Source organism: Anabrus simplex, chromosome 4, assembly GCF_040414725.1.
Source record: "Anabrus simplex isolate iqAnaSimp1 chromosome 4, ASM4041472v1, whole genome shotgun sequence".
Lineage (NCBI taxonomy): Eukaryota > Metazoa > Arthropoda > Insecta > Orthoptera > Tettigoniidae > Anabrus > Anabrus simplex.
This window is the reverse complement of record NC_090268.1, coordinates 120,309,836-120,328,500: the sequence shown is the minus strand read 5'-3', so window position 1 is coordinate 120,328,500 and position 18,665 is coordinate 120,309,836. Positions and strand designations below refer to the sequence as shown.

General features: G+C 39.5%; 1 protein-coding gene across 1 annotated transcript in view; it reads right to left on the bottom strand.

Annotated features, from left to right (window-relative positions):
• The window catches only part of LOC136872483 (retinoblastoma-like protein 1), a 158,224-nt gene extending 144,213 nt beyond the window's left edge, over positions 1 to 14,011 (bottom strand). The window contains exons 1-3 of the mRNA XM_067146289.2: positions 13,826 to 14,011; positions 1,614 to 1,753; positions 1,216 to 1,416 (exon numbers count right to left, since the gene is read on the bottom strand). Of these exons, the coding sequence (XP_067002390.2) occupies positions 1,216 to 1,416; positions 1,614 to 1,753; positions 13,826 to 13,963 (479 nt within the window). The 5' untranslated portion in view covers positions 13,964 to 14,011. The remainder of the gene's footprint in view (positions 1 to 1,215; positions 1,417 to 1,613; positions 1,754 to 13,825) is intronic.
• Positions 14,012 to 18,665: the final 4,654 nt, after the last annotated feature.

Below are 18,665 nucleotides of genomic sequence, written 5' to 3'. Positions count from 1 at the left end.
ATTTTCAGTATGCGCCAGGTAATTGAAAAATGCTACGAGAGGAATAGGCAGTTGTGTTTATGTTTCGTAGATCTAGAGAAAGCATATGACAGGGTACCGAGGGAAAAGATGTTCGCTATACTGGGGGACTATGGAATTAAAGGTAGATTATTAAAATCAATCAAAGGTATTTATGTTGACAATTGGGCTTCAGTGAGAATTGATGGTAGAATGAGTTCTTGGTTCAGGGTACTTACAGGAGTTAGACAAGGCTGTAATCTTTCACCTTTGCTGTTTGTAGTTTACATGGATCATATGCTGAATGGTATAAAATGGCAGGGAGGGATTCAGTTAGGTGGAAATGTAGTAAGCAGCCTGGCCTATGCTGACGACTTGGTCTTAATGGCAGACTGTGCCGAAAGCCTGCAGTCTAACATCTTGGAACTTGAAAATAGGTGCAATGAGTATGGTATGAAAATTAGCCTCTCGAAGACTAAATTGATGTCAGTAGGTAAGAAATCCAACAGAATTGAATGTCAGATTAGTGATACAAAGCTAGAACAGGTCGATAATTTCAAGTATTTAGGTTGTGTGTTTTCCCAGGATGGTAATATAGTAAGTGAGATTGAATCAAGGTGTAGTAAAGCTAATGCAGTGAGCTCGCAGTTGCGATCAGCAGTATTCTGTAAGAAGGAAGTCAGCTCCCAGACGAAACTATCTTGGGAGCGAAAGCTGGGTGGACTCAGGATATCTTATTCATAAGTTAGAAGTAACAGACATGAAAGTAGCAAGAATGATTGCTGGTACAAACAGGTGGGAACAATGGCAGGAGGGTACTCGGAATGAGGAGATAAAGGCTAATTTAGGAATGAACCCGATGGATGAAGCTGTACGCATAAACCGGCTTCGGTGGTGGGGTCATGTGAGGCGAATGGAGGAGGATAGGTTACCTAGGAGAATAATGGACTCTGTTATGGAGGGTAAGAGAAGTAGAGGGAGACCAAGACGACGATGGTTAGACTCTGTTTCTAACGATTTAAAGATAAGAGGTATAGAACTAAATGAGGCCACAACACTAGTTGCAAATCGAGGATTGTGGCGACGTTTAGTAAATTCTCAGAGGCTTGCAGACTGAACGCTGAAAGGCATAACAGTCTATAATGATAATGAATGAATGAATGAATTCTCCTCATAATATACCAAAATTTGCAAAAATAATACACAGTTTTTGTTTACCTCTGTTTCCTAGACCTGGGAGTTCTTGATAGACTGTCTGCTGGGTTGTTGAACATCTCCAAAAATATTGGTTGGAACTTCTTGAAGATAACCATTGATACAGCAAAGTTTCTCTCTAGCCTATCAATTTTACTTCGGAATTCTGGAGGCATGCTAGCCATGTCTGCCCATTTTTTGCTTTTATTGAAAAACTGGATAAGACTGAAACAGAACACCACAGAAATTATGCACAATATTAATACTACTGGAAATGAATAAAACATACACAAGTTCTAAAATTAAAGTCTCTGCCAAAACTGTTTTTTGCAATACTGGGATGTCAACTGCTGAGTCAGTATTTAAAGAAGAATAAAAATTAAGGAGTCTTGTCTCTAGTAGGACTTCTAGTGGAGAATTACCTCAGTTTACATAGTCTTAACAGGCGAGTCAATGAGACACAATTTCCCTCAACCATAGTTCCAGATCTTCCAACCACTGGAATAGTTGTCCTCCGACAGGCAACATACAGAGCACAGCCAAGCCAGTGGAGCTGATCCCCCTGGAAAAGCAAAAATATGTCCTTTAAACAAATATTACAATATCTGAATTCACAACAGAACAAGAATTTGAAGGATCATTCCTTTTGTCATCTGCCCCTCACATGGATTTAGACAAGAAATTTCTTGCTTATTAAGACTTTCCCATCAGCAGCTTTATGATGAGTTAATTTTTTTTTTTCAAGGACCTTGGGTACATACGCCTACCTTAATTGAATTCTGTAGTCTGAGGATGATTTTCCTGAAATGAAACATATAAAAAAACTTGATACCAAAGAGTGCCTTGTAGAAAAATGTGAAATAACAATGGACTGCAAAATAGCTAAACTTCAAAAGCTTTGAGACTCTGAGGAGGAAATTCATAAAGAAGTGTGCCATCTGCTTTGAGAATGTTAGAATCAGGATGACAATGACTTAGGCCTACAGGACAAGTCAAATTGAGTCCCAAAAGCCAAGAAATGTAAACTATGGGCCTAGGAGGACTCAGTTGATGATGCAGACAGTTGCCTTCATGAGGTAACAAAACATCTCCGGATGCCAGCTGCTAAAAGAAAGCAGTGTCTTAGGATTTTGGAGAGGTTATGCCATCATAATGCTGCTGGGGTTGACTAAACTAGCACAACAGCACTTGGTCATACCTATATCAAATGCAAACAATGAATGAATATTCAGTAGTGCTGGCCATATTATCTAAAAATGTATCCACTGACTAAAATCTAAAACGAATGATGAAAAATGACCTTGAATCCAAAACAATTAGTGGATCCAATTCACAATGCCTTATTTTCCAAGATGATGCTTGTTGTACAAAGAGGTCCAAAATCCAGGTCGCTGGGCCCTCAAAATGGTACTAATCACTGGTAATGCAAAAGCATGGTGTTCCTTCTATAGGGGTACTAATCACAGGTAACACAGACCCTTGGTAATCCTCACATCGTGGTACTAATCAAAGGCAACGCAGACTCATTCTGAACACAGGAGAACCAACACATTCCAGCGCAGCACACAGCACGTTCTGAACAAGCGCTTCCTTTCCCACCTCAGTAGGATGCACACGATGGTACTAATCATATGCAATGCCCAGACCTGCGACGTTCCTCACATAATGGTACTACTCGTAGGTGAAGCAGACCCATGGTGTTCCTCACATGATGGTATTAATCACAAGTGACATCTACCCATGGTGTTTATCAAGTAATGGTACAAATCACCAGCAGTCTCATGGTCCTAATTCTATCATCCCTTGGTCGCTCCGCTTAGTCGCCTCTTACAACAAGCAGGGATACCGTGGGTGTATTCTCAGTCTGCATCCCCCACTCACACGGGGTGCTCAATTTGTCGTCCAATATGCACTGATGAAAAGCTACAGGCCAGTGCTATTCAGCATGGAGGGTGGACTAACTGATGTAGAATTGTATAACAATTTCATACTTAACCGTGGAATGCTAACCTTCCTTTGAGATACATTAAGGCTAATCATTCGTAAATCTTTCGACCTCTGATTTTATTAGAATTTAATAGGACTGAAAAGTTAAAGAACGTTATTTATCAGTTGTGAACTTTCATTTGATTAAATATACTGCATATTGACATGATAAAATCTTGATTAGATAACCAAAAAATTATTTTACATAGTTATTAAGGATTTATCTACATATTCATGTGATACTAAAATTTTTGACACATGAAATGTTTGGAAAATGTTTACTTTTGTATTCAGTGAGTAAGCAAGTGAGAACTTTTATATGAATATATACCGAGTACCATTTGACTTCACAGATTTTTGAAAATCGCTAGTATGAACTCTTACTATTCCTTGTTGCACGCTGTCTTACGACAATGATGGTAGGAGTGGGAAGGAAGCGGCTATGGCCTTAATTAAGATACAGCCCCAGCATTTGCACAAAATGGTTTCTTGCAGTGAATGCAGTAATTTTTAGTCATTCTTCTCTTCTGGTAGGGACACAAGGAGCATGTTCGTTTGTTGGCCACCACAATGTTGGGTTGGTTCACTTCAGCTGCTCTGAGAATGGTAGAAATATTCGGTTTTTTTATTTTTATTTTTTATTATTATATATATATATAGTGTTGGGATTTACATCCTTAAATTTAGCCATGACATTACCAATTCTTCGTGTAACTTCAGCATAAACGATCTTCTTGAAAGTAATGGGAGTTTCTTCCTGTGCACATTGTGATTGAAAATAACGAAAGCGTTTATGCATGCCAAATTGAGCATCCCATAAAATATACAAAGTGGCCACTATTTATTTCATCAGCAGAACCATCGGTCAATCTGTTCAGAACGTCTTCAATTTTGGAGAGTTTTAGAAGCTTATCCTTGCAATAACGAGCCAATGCTCACTAAGACAATAGTTTACTGTTTTGAGGAGAAATGCGCACACCAAGCAATGTTACTGAAATCATATATTCATATCCATGAATGTTTATGTACACTACTACTGTAACGGTTATTTCAATTCTTCCGTCAGGGGAACGTTAAGAGTCCACATTTCCTACGTACACGTCAACACTTGTTAATACTGATGATACATCAGCATGAGAATTAAAAAGATATGAAAAAGTAAACATACAACACCACGCCTAAACTCGCGTTAAAGCTAATCACTCGTAAAATTTACGATTGCAACTGAGTAACGGTGCACACATACCATCCACGTCTCTTGTTTACAGCATACTGAGGAGTGGGGAGTGAGCGAGGAATGTACTGAGACGCTTCGCGCTATCAAGCGGCCCGAATTTGAAAAATAACCTGAAATGTTTCCTTGATCATAAAATTTACGAATCGTTAGCATTCCAGGGTTTAATGGTGTTTTTTCTCCCCTTCAATTTGCTTTACGTTGCACCAACACAGATAGGTCTTATGGCGACGATGGGATAGGAGAGGCCTAGGAAGTGGAAGGAAGCGGCCGTGGCCTTAATTAAGGTACAGCCCCGGCACCTGCCTGGTGTGAAAATGGGAAACCACGGAAAACCATCTTCAGGGCTGCCGACAGTGGGGCTTGAACCCACTATCTCCCGATTACTGGATACTGGCCGCACTTAAGCAACTGCAGCTATCGAGCTCAGTGGTGTGAAAATGGGAAACCACAGAAAACCACCTCCACGGCTGCCGACAGTGGGGTTTGAACCCACTATCTGCCAAATGCAAGCTCACAGCAGCACGACCCATACCGCATGGCCACTTGCTCGATCTTAAATGTATTTAAAACGCACACGTTTACGTTATTCTACAACTTGCATTCTTCTACGATGGTAATTATTTAGGTTGATTTATGTTTTAAATGTTTGCAAAAGAAAATCTCTCTCTTGTTTCAAAGTACTGCAACTATTTGGGACTGTGGGCCATAATTCAAATAGTGTTTTCTTCCTCAGATGCAAGTATAATTCCTTTCTCCGTATTTCACTCACCCAACATAGATGGTGTCAAGTCAAAATGCCTGCACACGGTTACTGAGAGACCATGTAAGTCCAAAATACATAAAGTAAAAAATGTTAGTAGGCCCTATATAATAATAATAATAATAATAATAATAATAATAATAATAATAATAATAATAATAATAATAATAATAAATTTTTTACAGGAAAAAATTATAGTTAGCCAGAGATTATGATGTCAGGTATAAATAAAACTGGAACATTTGTAAGAAATGTCTTAAAATCTGTAACAAGATGTCTTCCAATTCATATAACTGAATTTTCAAATTTTGGAGGGTAGTGGATGCGTCCTTTGGCAGGGTACCTCTGGATCCAAACAGGAAGCCTTTGACATCCGGCTGACCAACAGGAATATTATACTTGGCCAATAGATAAGGCAGACATGGTGTTCCCTTTTTCTCAATATTATGATATTTGAAAACATGTCAAAGGCTATATTTCATGAAAATATATACAATAGGCTATGCAAGGAACAAGTTTTTGAAGTGTAAAAATATTGCATTCTTGCATAATTTAACTCAAGCAATAGGTCAGAGAGGAATATTAGTCCATCACATTCTGTGCAATTATTTTCCAACTAAAAATGTCTTCACTGCTATTTTGCAAAATATTGAACGTTGGCTAGATATTCTAAGAAACAAGTACTATCCGCACACTTTATGTTGGTGCATTTACACCCTAGTGCTGAATCGGTCGACCTCGGCGATCTTCGAGATTCGTACTGGCAACCTTTGAAACACAAACTATGAATCGCTTAAGCATCGTTGTGCGACATCTGGCGTACGCTTTACGTACTAGTACTGTTGTTGTTTACACAACAAAGCCAAAGTATAGAATTCATGCTAGGAACAAGATTCGCATCGAGAAATGTTTTATAATGTTGTATAATGTGTATGTGACATAGTTGTTGGCTTAAGATGATAACGGTTTAGAAACTTCGTATCGATCGATCATATTCTCGATTCAATTCAGATTTCATTTTCCTTCGGTTGGTAGCACTATCGATACCGGGACACCTCCCTCCTTACTCCTCACCCCCGTACACAAATGCACCAACATAAAGTGTGCGGACTATAGTTTTTATACTATTAATATCATCACATCACAGCTACAGCACCTCCTCCAGTTTAACACAGAATCTGATCCACAGCGATGTGTCTTCATATTTCAAAAGTCTCATATGCATTAGCAAAGATTTAAACCAGGGCTGCCTTGGTGAAAGGCCAGTGACAATATCCCTCAGCTATCCGGTTCCTCTATTTCCAGCAAAATCATCTTCATGCAGGCCATGAAGGCCCTAGGAGGGATGGAATGTAAAGGCTTCCTCTATCCATAACCTCAGTACTTATTGGAGTAGAGTGGTTAGCTTTACACCCAGCTGCCTTTGCCACAAGGAATTAACCTAGTAATCATTTTTGGTGTACGCCGAGTGATCCTCAGGGCCAAGTGCACCTCCAGATGTGGAAATACCGTTCCTTAAAATTTTCAACTTCCTGGCAGAGAATAAAAACCACGTCCTTCCAGGTGAACCGAGCACGCCTTTACCGTCTCGGCCACACAGCACCTAAGTGGCAGTTGTGGTACTGTACATGAAAGGATGCGATTTTCTAACCACTAGGCCCTACTGATTTATCATACAGATGCCCAGGACAATCTGGACAACTCGTTGGGAATTGTTTTAACGAATAAATGCATAACAGACTATTTTCAACCACCTTAGATGTGAAGCTTCCACAGTTTGTTGTTTTAAGCATACCTTGCCTGAGGAGACCGACCAATTACCTCAGATCGAGTAAAGGTACTTCAGTCACCCATACAAACAATACTACAATGTATTCAAAATGTCGGCAAAACTATAGAGTCAGCCCCGCAATGTTAGTAACACGAGGCACCACTATGTGGCACACGCGACGTGACTGCACTTTGTTCAATACTTAGGTTTCCACTAGTAGCGCTGAGGTAGGTAGAGGTGAGTAGAATAGCACTACTGCCAACTGTTAGCTGTTGGTTTGATATGGCTATTTTCTTTTTTTTTTTCTTGTCATGCGGACAGTATGCACTGCACCAATAGAAAAGAGCCCCCCCTGAAGGGAATGTGGCCCCGGGGCCACTGTTCTCATAACAGAGATTGGTCTGGATGTGCAAAGATAGGTTGCAACTACTAAATTACCTGTTTTCTTGCCGTGCGGCCAGTATGCATCGCGGCTATAGATAAAGTCTCTCGAAGGGAGTGGAGATACTGTTCTCATGACAGATTGGCCTGGATGTGCAAAAATATGTTAAAGCTAATAAATGATCTTTATTTCTTGCCAAAAGACCCAAGATTAAAGGAGGAATTGCACAAGTGTAAGGTTAACGTGCGACGCCATGACACTTTCAAACTTCGTGAGCATCATTAGTTTTTTTTTTCCTTTTGCAGTGGTTGGTAATGTCGGCCAATGTCCGTGATCCTTGGCAGAAGCAATGGATAATGGCGCCTGGAACACTACTTTAGGTTATAAAAGTAAATATACTTCTAGGGGTGGGTGGGTTGGACCCTGGCAGGCATAATGAACACATCACTCCTCCAGAATCATTTCTAGGTAAGAATAGCAGCATTGAAACTAACATATTATGTAATAATCCTTGCGGGGCAGACACTATATTTCTACCAAAATTTCTGAATACTGTATGTTAAGGTAGGCCTACATAAAACAACAACATGGTTCAACCCAGAAGAACTGAATACCTTCAACCAGGTTCTCACACAAATTTTCTGATGATTGATGTTTAAAGGGGCCTAACATTGAGGTCATCGGCCCCTAATGGTACGAAATGGGACGAAATGAAATGACAAATTAAAAACCCAAAATCCTCCACTGACCACAATTCAAAACGTGAGGACAAAGAATGAATGGATGGATATGAATTTAAAATGATTAGTGGAACCGACCCACAGTGCCTCACATGCACAGGAGCTGGCGTAAAACAATAGTATTACTGACCAAGGGACTGCTTCTACAGCACGATACTGAATCGATGATGCTTGTAGTCGAAAGGATACCAAAATCCAAGTCATCGGCCCCTCATAATGGTACTTATCGCTAGAAAAGTAGAACCATGGTATTTGTCATGTTGCGGTAATAATCAAGAGTAGCGTAGCCTCGCGATATTCCACACATTATGGTACTACTCACAGGTAATGAAATTCGCACATGTATTACAGACCTAGGGTGTTTCGCACTTTGCGGCGCCATTGACAGGCAACGCAAACCTAAGTGTACTAACCACAGGGACTCGTACTATCCCGTGGTGTTCCTCATATAGTGGGTACTAATCAAAGGCAAGCCAGAACCATGGGTTTCGTCATCCCATGGTGTCGCTCATATAGTGCTACTAATCACAGGTACTGTAAAAGCCATCACGCTCTCGTTTGCTACTAATCACAAACCTATTTGGTACCTAACATAGTGGTACTAGGCGCAAGGAAAAGCGACACTTGGTGTTCCCCGCGTGGTGGTACTAATCACAAGGAGTTTCATGGTTCTAATATAATCATCCCTTGGTCGCCCCTTTTAGCCACCTCTTACGACAGACAGGGGATACCGTGGGCATATTTTTCGTCTGCGTCCCCCAACCACAGGGGGTTGTATGTTTGGTCTGCGAGAGGTATTTTATTTCCCTCAAGTCCGCCGGCAAGTCGGTTAGGACCCTCCTATCCGCCACCTAGGACGTGCCACGTGGGAGTATCACCTCTCCCCCTGCTAAGCCAGCGTAGTCTGTTTGTGGACAAATGTTATGTTTAGGGCTCAAGGTGTAAACCATGTTTAGTGTTTCCAGGTACAACAATCAACGCATCCAGAAAGTATACCTTGCTCAAAAACGCGTACATGGATGAACATGGATACGCAAACGACTATATGTTTTGAACTAGGCCGTTACAAACCCTTCTACACAGAAAACACGAGCTGGCAAAGAAGCAGAGAGGAACGAAATAGGCTTTTCTTTCGAGTAATGGAGTTTGGTTCTCACAGACAGCTATGATTGTTTTCTAGCATAAAAATACACACTTTTGAACATTCTGGAATTTTCTCGACTTTGCTACAAGAGGTACGGTTCCAGTCTGGACAATAAGTAATGAATCAAACACAGACGAGCTGTTAGTAAAGATGAACAAGGAGGAATGAATACTTGAACAGCAATGAGGCTATACTGTGCAACAAGAAGTTGGGTTTGGGAGTATGAGGAAATTAGAGGTGACAAACCTAATGCCTCGTGTGTGACAATGGAATCATTACGGTTTCAGTGCCACTCTCCGAGAACAATATGCTAAAAGTGCCACTCTCTGAGAACAATATGCTAAAAGTACCCACTACTACGGCCACAAGCATGTGATGACGACAATATAGGGCTTATGTTGCTATTATAATTTTTCTCTTTAATTTCACATTGTTTTGCCACTATCATTTAGGGAGAATCACTAAGGGGCCCCATTTCACTGGTTTTCTTACTTCGTTGTACATTACTTCGTAAAAGACATTTCACCCATGTATCACAGCTGCGGTAATTGGAACTAATATGAGGATTAGGTTACCAGGCGAGTTGGCCGTGCGGTTAGGGCTGCACAGCTGTGAGCTTGCATCCGGAAGATAGTGGGTTCGAGCACTGTCGGCAACCCTGAAGATGGTTTTCTGTGGTTTCCCACCTTCACACCAGGCAAATGCTGGGTTGCACCTTGGTTAAGGCCACGGCCACTTCCTTCCCACTCCTAGGCCTTTCCTATCCTGGCGTTGCCACAAGACCTAATTGTGTCTGTGCAATTGGAATGGGATTCACTGAAGACTTGTATAACCAAATAAGCTCCTCTTCATACGAGACGCAGCGGACCTGGTCAAGAAATCCAAGCAATACAGCTAAGGATGTCTTCACGTTAGTCACATTCACTCCAGTATCTTCTGGCTATCTGGCTGGGCAGCACTTGACTTGGCAAGGCAGGCCAATGTTCTAACAAGCTGTTGGGTCATGGATATAGTTTTTGTTCTACACATGATACTGGTACTTACCTACATACCAGTGTATTTCATAAAGCTTTATCTTTCTCATCTACAATACTTGTCTGTCCATGAAAATTTAGAACCAACGCACTTAATTTCAGTTTTATACAGATTTTAAACTTGAATATCACTGAAAATATTGTCTCGTCTTATTACAGATCCAGATTTAAAAGAAATAACTTGCAATTGTAAGTGCACCTGAAGCTGAATAAAGGTTAAGGTAGCCCACGCTTAGACTTCACGTATATGGAACATTTACCATATATCTGTACTGCTTTCAAGCACAATGATGACCAACATACTACAATAAGTAGTAAAGTGTACTAATTCTCTTGACTTGAATATAGCATTTCTATTCCAACCATATTTCAAGAAAGTACGCTTGTCAATGGGAATAAAGATAAAATTAGAGGAAGACTTTAGGATCCTTCGGAGGATTAAACATTATTTGGTGCATTTATTACTTTAATTACGCATTAATGGAACTCTTAGAGAAACTATGCACATGTACCAGTACCTTATGATGGCATTCAATTGACATACTGGACAACTTAAAGACTATTCCTCTAATTTAAAGTGACATGTGAGCAAGTGAAACAACCTTTTCATTTTAGAAGCAGATTTTTTATTTTTGTACCTACTACAGAGAGTAAAAATCTTAGAAATGCTTGTTGGTTATAGCACAGATACGGAAATGTAAGAGGTAAGGGGAGCACAATAACTGGACATTTATAAAGGTTCAAATGAAAAAAAATTTCAATCGTGACTACAAGTGTAAAACTAACCATGCAATGGTTTACAATCATATATCATACGTCATACAGGTACACACAATTGAGAAAAAGATAGCTTATTACGCCTGTCATGGATAATAATAATTTTACATCTAAAAGAATCAATAATGCCTTCTACAAGCTTTAGCTCTGGCTACAACATCCAACCTTGATGAATTGTATATATTAGGGATCGATATGATGAAACTTTCTACTCCTGGGCGATTTGGCTGTGCGGTTAGGGACGTGAAGTTGAGCTTGCATCCACGAGATGGTGGGTTCGAACCCCACTGTCGGCAGTCCTGAAGATGGTTTTCCGTGGTTATACAAAATAATTTGGCACAAACCAATATGTTTTAATGACTAAGCAGCTCTAGAGTGAAAAGATTTGAATAATAGAAACCGTAATTGCAGGGTTGAAAATGATAAACTTGTGACTTTAGTCATACTGTGTTCGTAACTAAAAGAAATTATGATCTCATGAGACAGGAAACAGTTCTACATGACAGTAGTGATTTCAAGAAAGATTACTGAGCACAACTCCCACACGAGAGCACAATTATTATGGACATTGTCAATCATAACAAAACCCTGACAATGACAGGAAAGAACATTCCCACACACAACACAAGGAAAAGTGTACTATTGTATATTGTAAAAGTTATGCTTCTGTAGTAAAAGGAAGACAAAATTGCAAAGGGATATTTACAAATTCAAAGTACTGTAACCTGACTTCCATATTATTGTCATTTTGATGCAATAAAACTGTTCTACATGGCATACATCAGCCATTCACACTCATAAGTGAGTTGTCGACAACATACTACCAGCCAATTACCTGTTAAGTTGAATTTTTTCTTGTTCTTTTTCTATTTTTTTACAATTTGCTTTACGTTGCACCAACACAGATAGGTCTTTTGGCGATGATGGGATAGGAAAGGCCTAGGAGAGGGAAGGATGCAGCTGTGACCTGAATCACGGTACAGCCCCAGTATTTGTTTGGTGTGAAAATGGGGAAACCATGGAAAACCCTCTTCACGGCTACCAACAGTGGGGTTCGAACCCACCATCTCCCTAATGCATGTTAAGTCTGATACTGGGGTTGAATTTCTACTCTTTGCATTTGATGTCAATGGAACCAAGACCCTGACTAAATAAGGAAGAGGTGCACAACTGCAATTCCATTCATTCTCTACAATTCAAATCATGTGTCAGATTGCTGCAACCTAGAAACTCTTGTTTTCTTCAGTATTAAAGCTTAGCATGATATAGTGAATCTCAATACACAGAAATCAAGAAAATGATGAGGAAAAAGCTGTTCCATGAACATCAATGAGGCATACTGATGTAATATTAACATAAGCCTGCCTGGTGGCCATGATCGTTATGGTGCCAAGTCTATAATATGGTTTGACACTGGTTAGCTAATTTGGGTCCTGTAGGTGGCAAAAATGTTCACCTTGAGAATGTTGGTCAGCACATGTATACAATTTCTAATCACCAGAACTGTATGCCAAAAGCCTGGGCCCAATTCCAAAACTCTCTGCAGTGTTCATATGGAGTGATGGTATATGATGCTGATGATAGTGGTTCATGCACCGTATGGGGACGTTAAGCCTTGCGTAGACCCCTTGGTGTTATTTGACAGGAGAAGGCTATGTGCAGACCAGGTTTCACACTCTCCCTACATCATCATCCCACATGCAGACGCGCAGATCGCTCTTTTCATATCAGATTAATTTTCATACACGCTGCAGGAAGTTACCGGTGAGCACAGACAGATAGCAAAGAAGTATAGCCATATCAAACAAACAACCAACAGTTGGCAGCATTGTCGTTCCTCTTAGCGCTCCCTGTCAGCGCTACTAGTGCGACAGTGAACTGGCGTGCGCCACCTACCAGTGGCTCGTGTTACTAAACCTTGAGTACCGTTCACTATAGTTTCGCCAATTCAAATTTATCAGCTGTTTCCTATCATTGCATTCTATTGAACTAGAGCAACATTTTGCCTGGCATTGACAGAACTGCCATCACAAATATGTAGTCTGTCAGTCAAGACAGCTTCATTGCACAATATTGTGAAAAGAAATAATTAAATCGTATGCTATGTTGTGTTGCGGATAAGGCAAAACCCCATTACGTTACTTGAAAATCATAACTCTACACTATAACACCTATGTTATGTAGTGAGAGTTCGTCCTTTGAATCATATTTATGGTACCAATGAATACAATAATGGACTTTTAACTAATGTAAAGAATATTCAGTACCTGCAGTACTCGAGCAAATATTAGCACACACAGTTTGAACAGGTCAGTGCAACAAAACATAACAGACTAGAGACATAACCACATTAACTTCGTAGAATAGAGGAACATATCAGCCACAATATATGATTCATACTACTATAAATTATGGACCAACAATCTACTCAACAGGTATTTACATGAAAAATATGATACCAAATAGCTTTCCAAGAAAGGGCCAGGTTAAGACACATTCAGTGGGGAGTACAGATTGAAATTTACATATCAACATCCAGTTAACACTGCATAATCTTGAGTTGATAACATTAAATCATTAATATTCTTCGTTTCTTTCACAAGGCAATTAAGTGGACTCGAGTAAACCAAGAATCAAGATATAAATATGTGTCAAGTCACTCTACTTCCTTATGATCCTGGAATTTTAATGAAAACGCGGAAAGAACGATGTTGAGAGTGAAAATAATAAACAAGAGATCAAAACACTAAAAAAAGAATCATGCGGAAATTTAAATATCCTTCACAAACAGTAAACATCTTACCTCCAGAGTATAGTTTTGTCGAATTGTTTCATAACTATGCCACGCTTGATCAGCTGCATCTTTATCCATGTTCAAATTGGTACATAATTCTTGATGCCTTTTAAATATATTGTCGTCTGGGTCATCCAGCAAACCCATTTTATGTCCTGGTTCTAGCTATCACACACACACAACTCTACACATCTACTCGACTGCCACTGAATAGGAACAGGCTACCAAGTGGCGGGAAAAGAAGACAAATTACTCTCCAAACTTGCAAAACAAAATGCTCGAAGAATCAGCTGACTCTCGTAAGTGCCAGTAAAATACGTATTAAGGACCGTCTGTCATTAACCAAACGCTACGTTACGCCCACTAGTCCTAGTTACGAAATTCTCTATGGAATTAAGTAGCGCCATAAAGGCATTTAATCACCAAGCTAGTAAGCGCGCCAAAAATAATTTTGTAATAACGAAGTGATTCGAAACATTTCAGCTTTCAGTAGAACTTTTGGATCTTTCCGAAGTTTAAAGGATATAAAATTAATTGAAATAGTACTGGCATCGAATGATTGCCCGATCCTAGCGAAGAGTTTTTTAATATAAAAGAAAACTACCGCGCAAAGTGATGACGCGAAGGTTCTTTTTCCCGCGGAATCAAGCAGCTGATGCGCGCTTCGACATCTCCGCGTAATTTAAATGTCTGGTGTATGTGAAAATTATTATACACAGTTTCACTTGGTTCGTAACACAGGCATTTCACGAAATATGTGTAAAAAGATCAAATTTAATCCAAATGATCCGAGCGGCTCAGGACTAAAAGAAAGTTTTGGAAAAGCAAAATTAGACAACTGGAGAAGCGTGTTTTGTCTTATGACTCATACATCTTTGTGTAATATTGATTACTACCGGTATATAAAATTATTCAGGGACTTGAATCTCCGCTCAAGGTGCTCACCGTAGGGGAAATGCCCTGGTGTGCAATGGATCGTGAAGCTCTGATTAAAGAGGATAGAGGCTCTGATATATGTATATAGGTACTAGCTGATGTACAGTACCCGTGCTTCGCTACGGAATTCTACATTGTATACAGAATTCTAGGTTAGTGTACACGCTGTGAGCAAGATTGTATTAAATTGCATAGCTCTTAACATTACTCTAGAAACGCGACGGGCAATTCACCAAACGTCTTTTCTCGTATGAAGACTGGGTTAGGGAATTTTCATTGTAATGGTAGGCTCGCTTGTTTACCATCAGTCACAATCAGGTTGGGGAGTTTTCATTATAATGGCAGACACTCACTCTTCACCTGCCTTTTTACGTCCGCAGAAAGACTGCTTTAGTGGTTTTCCCAACTGAAATTAACATAGGTCATTACAATGACGTCAGTAGGAATGGCGCGATTAAAAGCAATACTTTCATATGAAATACTAGATCAAATTAAAAACCACACATTTTCTCCCTTTTAATGAACAATAGGCTACTCCACTGCTGATCTAACAGTCCAAAATTCCAGAGATGGAATGACCAAGCCGCAGACAGCCGTGATCCGTGAACACTCTTCGTCTTTTTTCGGCGGGTGGAGTGGGGGGAGTCGAAGAGTGGAAAGTCCCGGGGCAAAAACTATGCCCTTTTACTAATCTGTTTCCTAGGCGTATCCAGTGAGTCGGAAAATCTCAATTCACTACACTGGTGGTGGAAGAATCTATCTGACTTGGAGGCAAATTTTTCCTCCAAGCCAGAGCAGAAAGCCAACTCCCCCCCCCCCCTTTTCTCTGCTAATTTTGAATAAAATGAATGTAGATTTGAATAAAAGTGAAGAGGAAGAAGATTTTCTTAAGGAACGGCTCTTTTCATGGTTGAATTTTGAGTTATTTAGCGAATTATTGCGCTATAATTTGGAATAGGCCTAAATTGTAATTCTTGACCAGGTCATACTACTACTACAGTCGAACCTCCTTTCTGCGGACACCGTCGGTTCCGAGGAAAATTGTCCGTTAAGAGAGGTGTCCACTAAAACAAGTTTTTAAAAGTAATCGAACCTGAAATATAAGCAAACATATCATTATTTTTATTATTCTAAGTCATTTCTGTGTTAGTATTTCATAGAGAGTTATTATTATAAGTGATTTTACATCATTTACAAACATGATAGCTTCATGAAGTAATCCATTGTTACTTATGTTTAACAGACAACTGAAATGATACGGTATTTCTGTCTCATTAATTAGCGCCTGTACTGTCCTTTCCTTCTCAAATTGACTACCTGAGCTCGACCTTATCAGCGACAATCCGAGTTATGAATAGAATGATGCAAGAGAGGAAGAAAATCCCCAGGTAACTTGTGAGTCAACAGTCTCTGGCAGCATTTCTGGGCAATTAGAATTCTCGGAATAGGCCCATACACCACTAGGTAGAACTGCATTCCGATGTACCTTCTCTGCCCTTGCACTCGAAATAGTACAAACATTCAAAAGGGATTTCCTTACGTTTGAAGAATGGTTTTAAAAGAAAGGACAAAATGTTGTCCGGCGTAATAAGTTGTCCTGCAACGTGTAAAGTGTCCGCTTAAGTCAAGTGGACGGCACAAATGGTGATGTCCGCTGTCCGGAGTTCGAGGTATCCGCTTATATGAGGCCAATTTAACACTTGTCTTATGTAAAATAAAATCGGTTCCGAGGAAAATTGACCGTATAGGGAGGTGTCCGCTGAATAAGGGTGTCCGTTAGGGCAGGTTCGACTGTACTACTACTACTACTACTACTAAGTGAGCCTCTGCCTAAATGTGCACACTGCTCATTCAAAACAGCGCGTCAGCATAGGGATCGAATAGCTGCAATACTATGATGAACCAGTGTCTTACGTACCAGCAGTATCAGAAAATGCATGAAACTAAAGAAGAGAGTTTTCTAACTCCCCAGCCATTTCCTGTCAATATTCAGTCAGACTGTTACACTCGGTACGCAGCAGTAATCCCATCTATCGGAGTTGAGTTGTAGCATAAGAGACAAAGAACATCACAGCAGACAATGGTCAATGTAATGTTATTGTTGCTCAATGTTACGTATGCGCTTTCGATATTGTAGGCCTTCACATTTAGTTTTCTTCCAACTCTGAAACACCACTCTTATCATAGTTGGTACGGTAAAACTGAATAAACCATAAATCATCGGAAATTGTATTCTCTATAAGTTAACTTTTGTTATGTAGTACTTTTCGATTGGACCAATAACATAGGTATTTAAAAATTAAATTTTAGGCGCCTTCCTCTAAACTACAATTTCCTCCAAGCTGAATAAAATTGTTTATAGCTTAGATGGTAGTTTCTTATTCCCCAACTCTATATATCGATTTTCATTAAATTCTGTTAACCTGTTTTCTCGTGGCTTGGCATTGATATGGACTTAACAACAACAATACAAATTCATGAATATCTGTATTATCATTGCCCATATGGTAAAAATGTATTAGACATAAATGATCGGAAATTTAATTATATATAATTTTAGTTATGTAGTATTTATCGATAGTACCACTAATACTATAAATATTTGAGAATTACATTTTAGGCCTTCCCCTAAACTACCATTTCACTCAGCGTGAATAAAATGATTTATAGCCTAGATTGTAGTGGCTCATCCCCCGACTTTACATACCAATTTTCGTTAAATTCTCTTCAGCCGTTTTCTCATGATGTGTTGTAACTGTTCGCTCTCCTCATCAAGACACTTGGGGAGATGAAAGTTATTACCTTGGGACATATGAATATCAAATAAACTATTTGTGGCTTGCCCGCAAATTGCCACGCAAATAGAAACAATTAACATACCATGGTTTCCCATTTCTCTATGTGATGTTTGGGCGCCAGGGTTACAGTTTTAAACAAAACTGTAAACCAAAATTTATATTTACTAGCAGAGAGACTTATACTTAAATAAAAGGGGTAGGATTTTAAATAATTAACCATTAAGTATCGCTTAAGAAAGAAAATTAACGCAATATAAAATACAAATGAATTTATTATACAAAAAAATGAGATGAATCGGAAAAGTTCCTTAAAGCGTGGAGGGATTTAGAATTTACTTTACTGAATTTACTAATTCCTTGCTTTATCTAATTGAAGCTCACCAACTGCAGCTTTCGTTGAAATCATCGGGTTTCCGTGGTTACTCATTCTCTTCTTCTCGATGTAGAATTTGCTCCATGGGCATCCTTCCTTCCTTGTCTGATCTGGTACGGGCTATCTGGACTAGCACTCCCTAATTGCCTAGTCTTTAAATTAGACATTGGCCCTATACTTGTAAAAACTGATCAGCGTTGATCGTAAGAGGAGAAAATTCAGAGATATGAATTTTTCCATATTAGTAGAAATCTCAATCCAACTGAGCTATACTATTTATACGGTACAGACTTGTACCAAATTCCGTAGACTTGAACTAAACATAGTTCTTCGTCCAGAAGATTTATTGAATATAACACAAGCCGTAAGCTTGTTTCGTTTCACACAGATCCGATAACTTAACCGCAGCTAAGTACTGTATCAAAGCGATAACACGTTGTACAAAAATAACTATGTCGCGGAGCGACCACACACTGTTTCAATAATCAATAACGTCGTTCACAGTAGATGTTCTAATAGTAGATCGGATCACAGCAGAAGTGGTAGTTAGGTTCCGTTCTTGTGGTGAGAATCTCTATATATCCGGGCTCACCCCCACTCTTGGTAACAGTTCAATCTCAAAACTCATATACAACGAAGTATCTGATTCGTAGATCGATTTATCAACTCCCCTTCTCTTCTTTCTTGACAAGTCCAGTAGGCGTGGCGATGATGTAGCTGACCAGCTTGCAAGCCTCGCGCG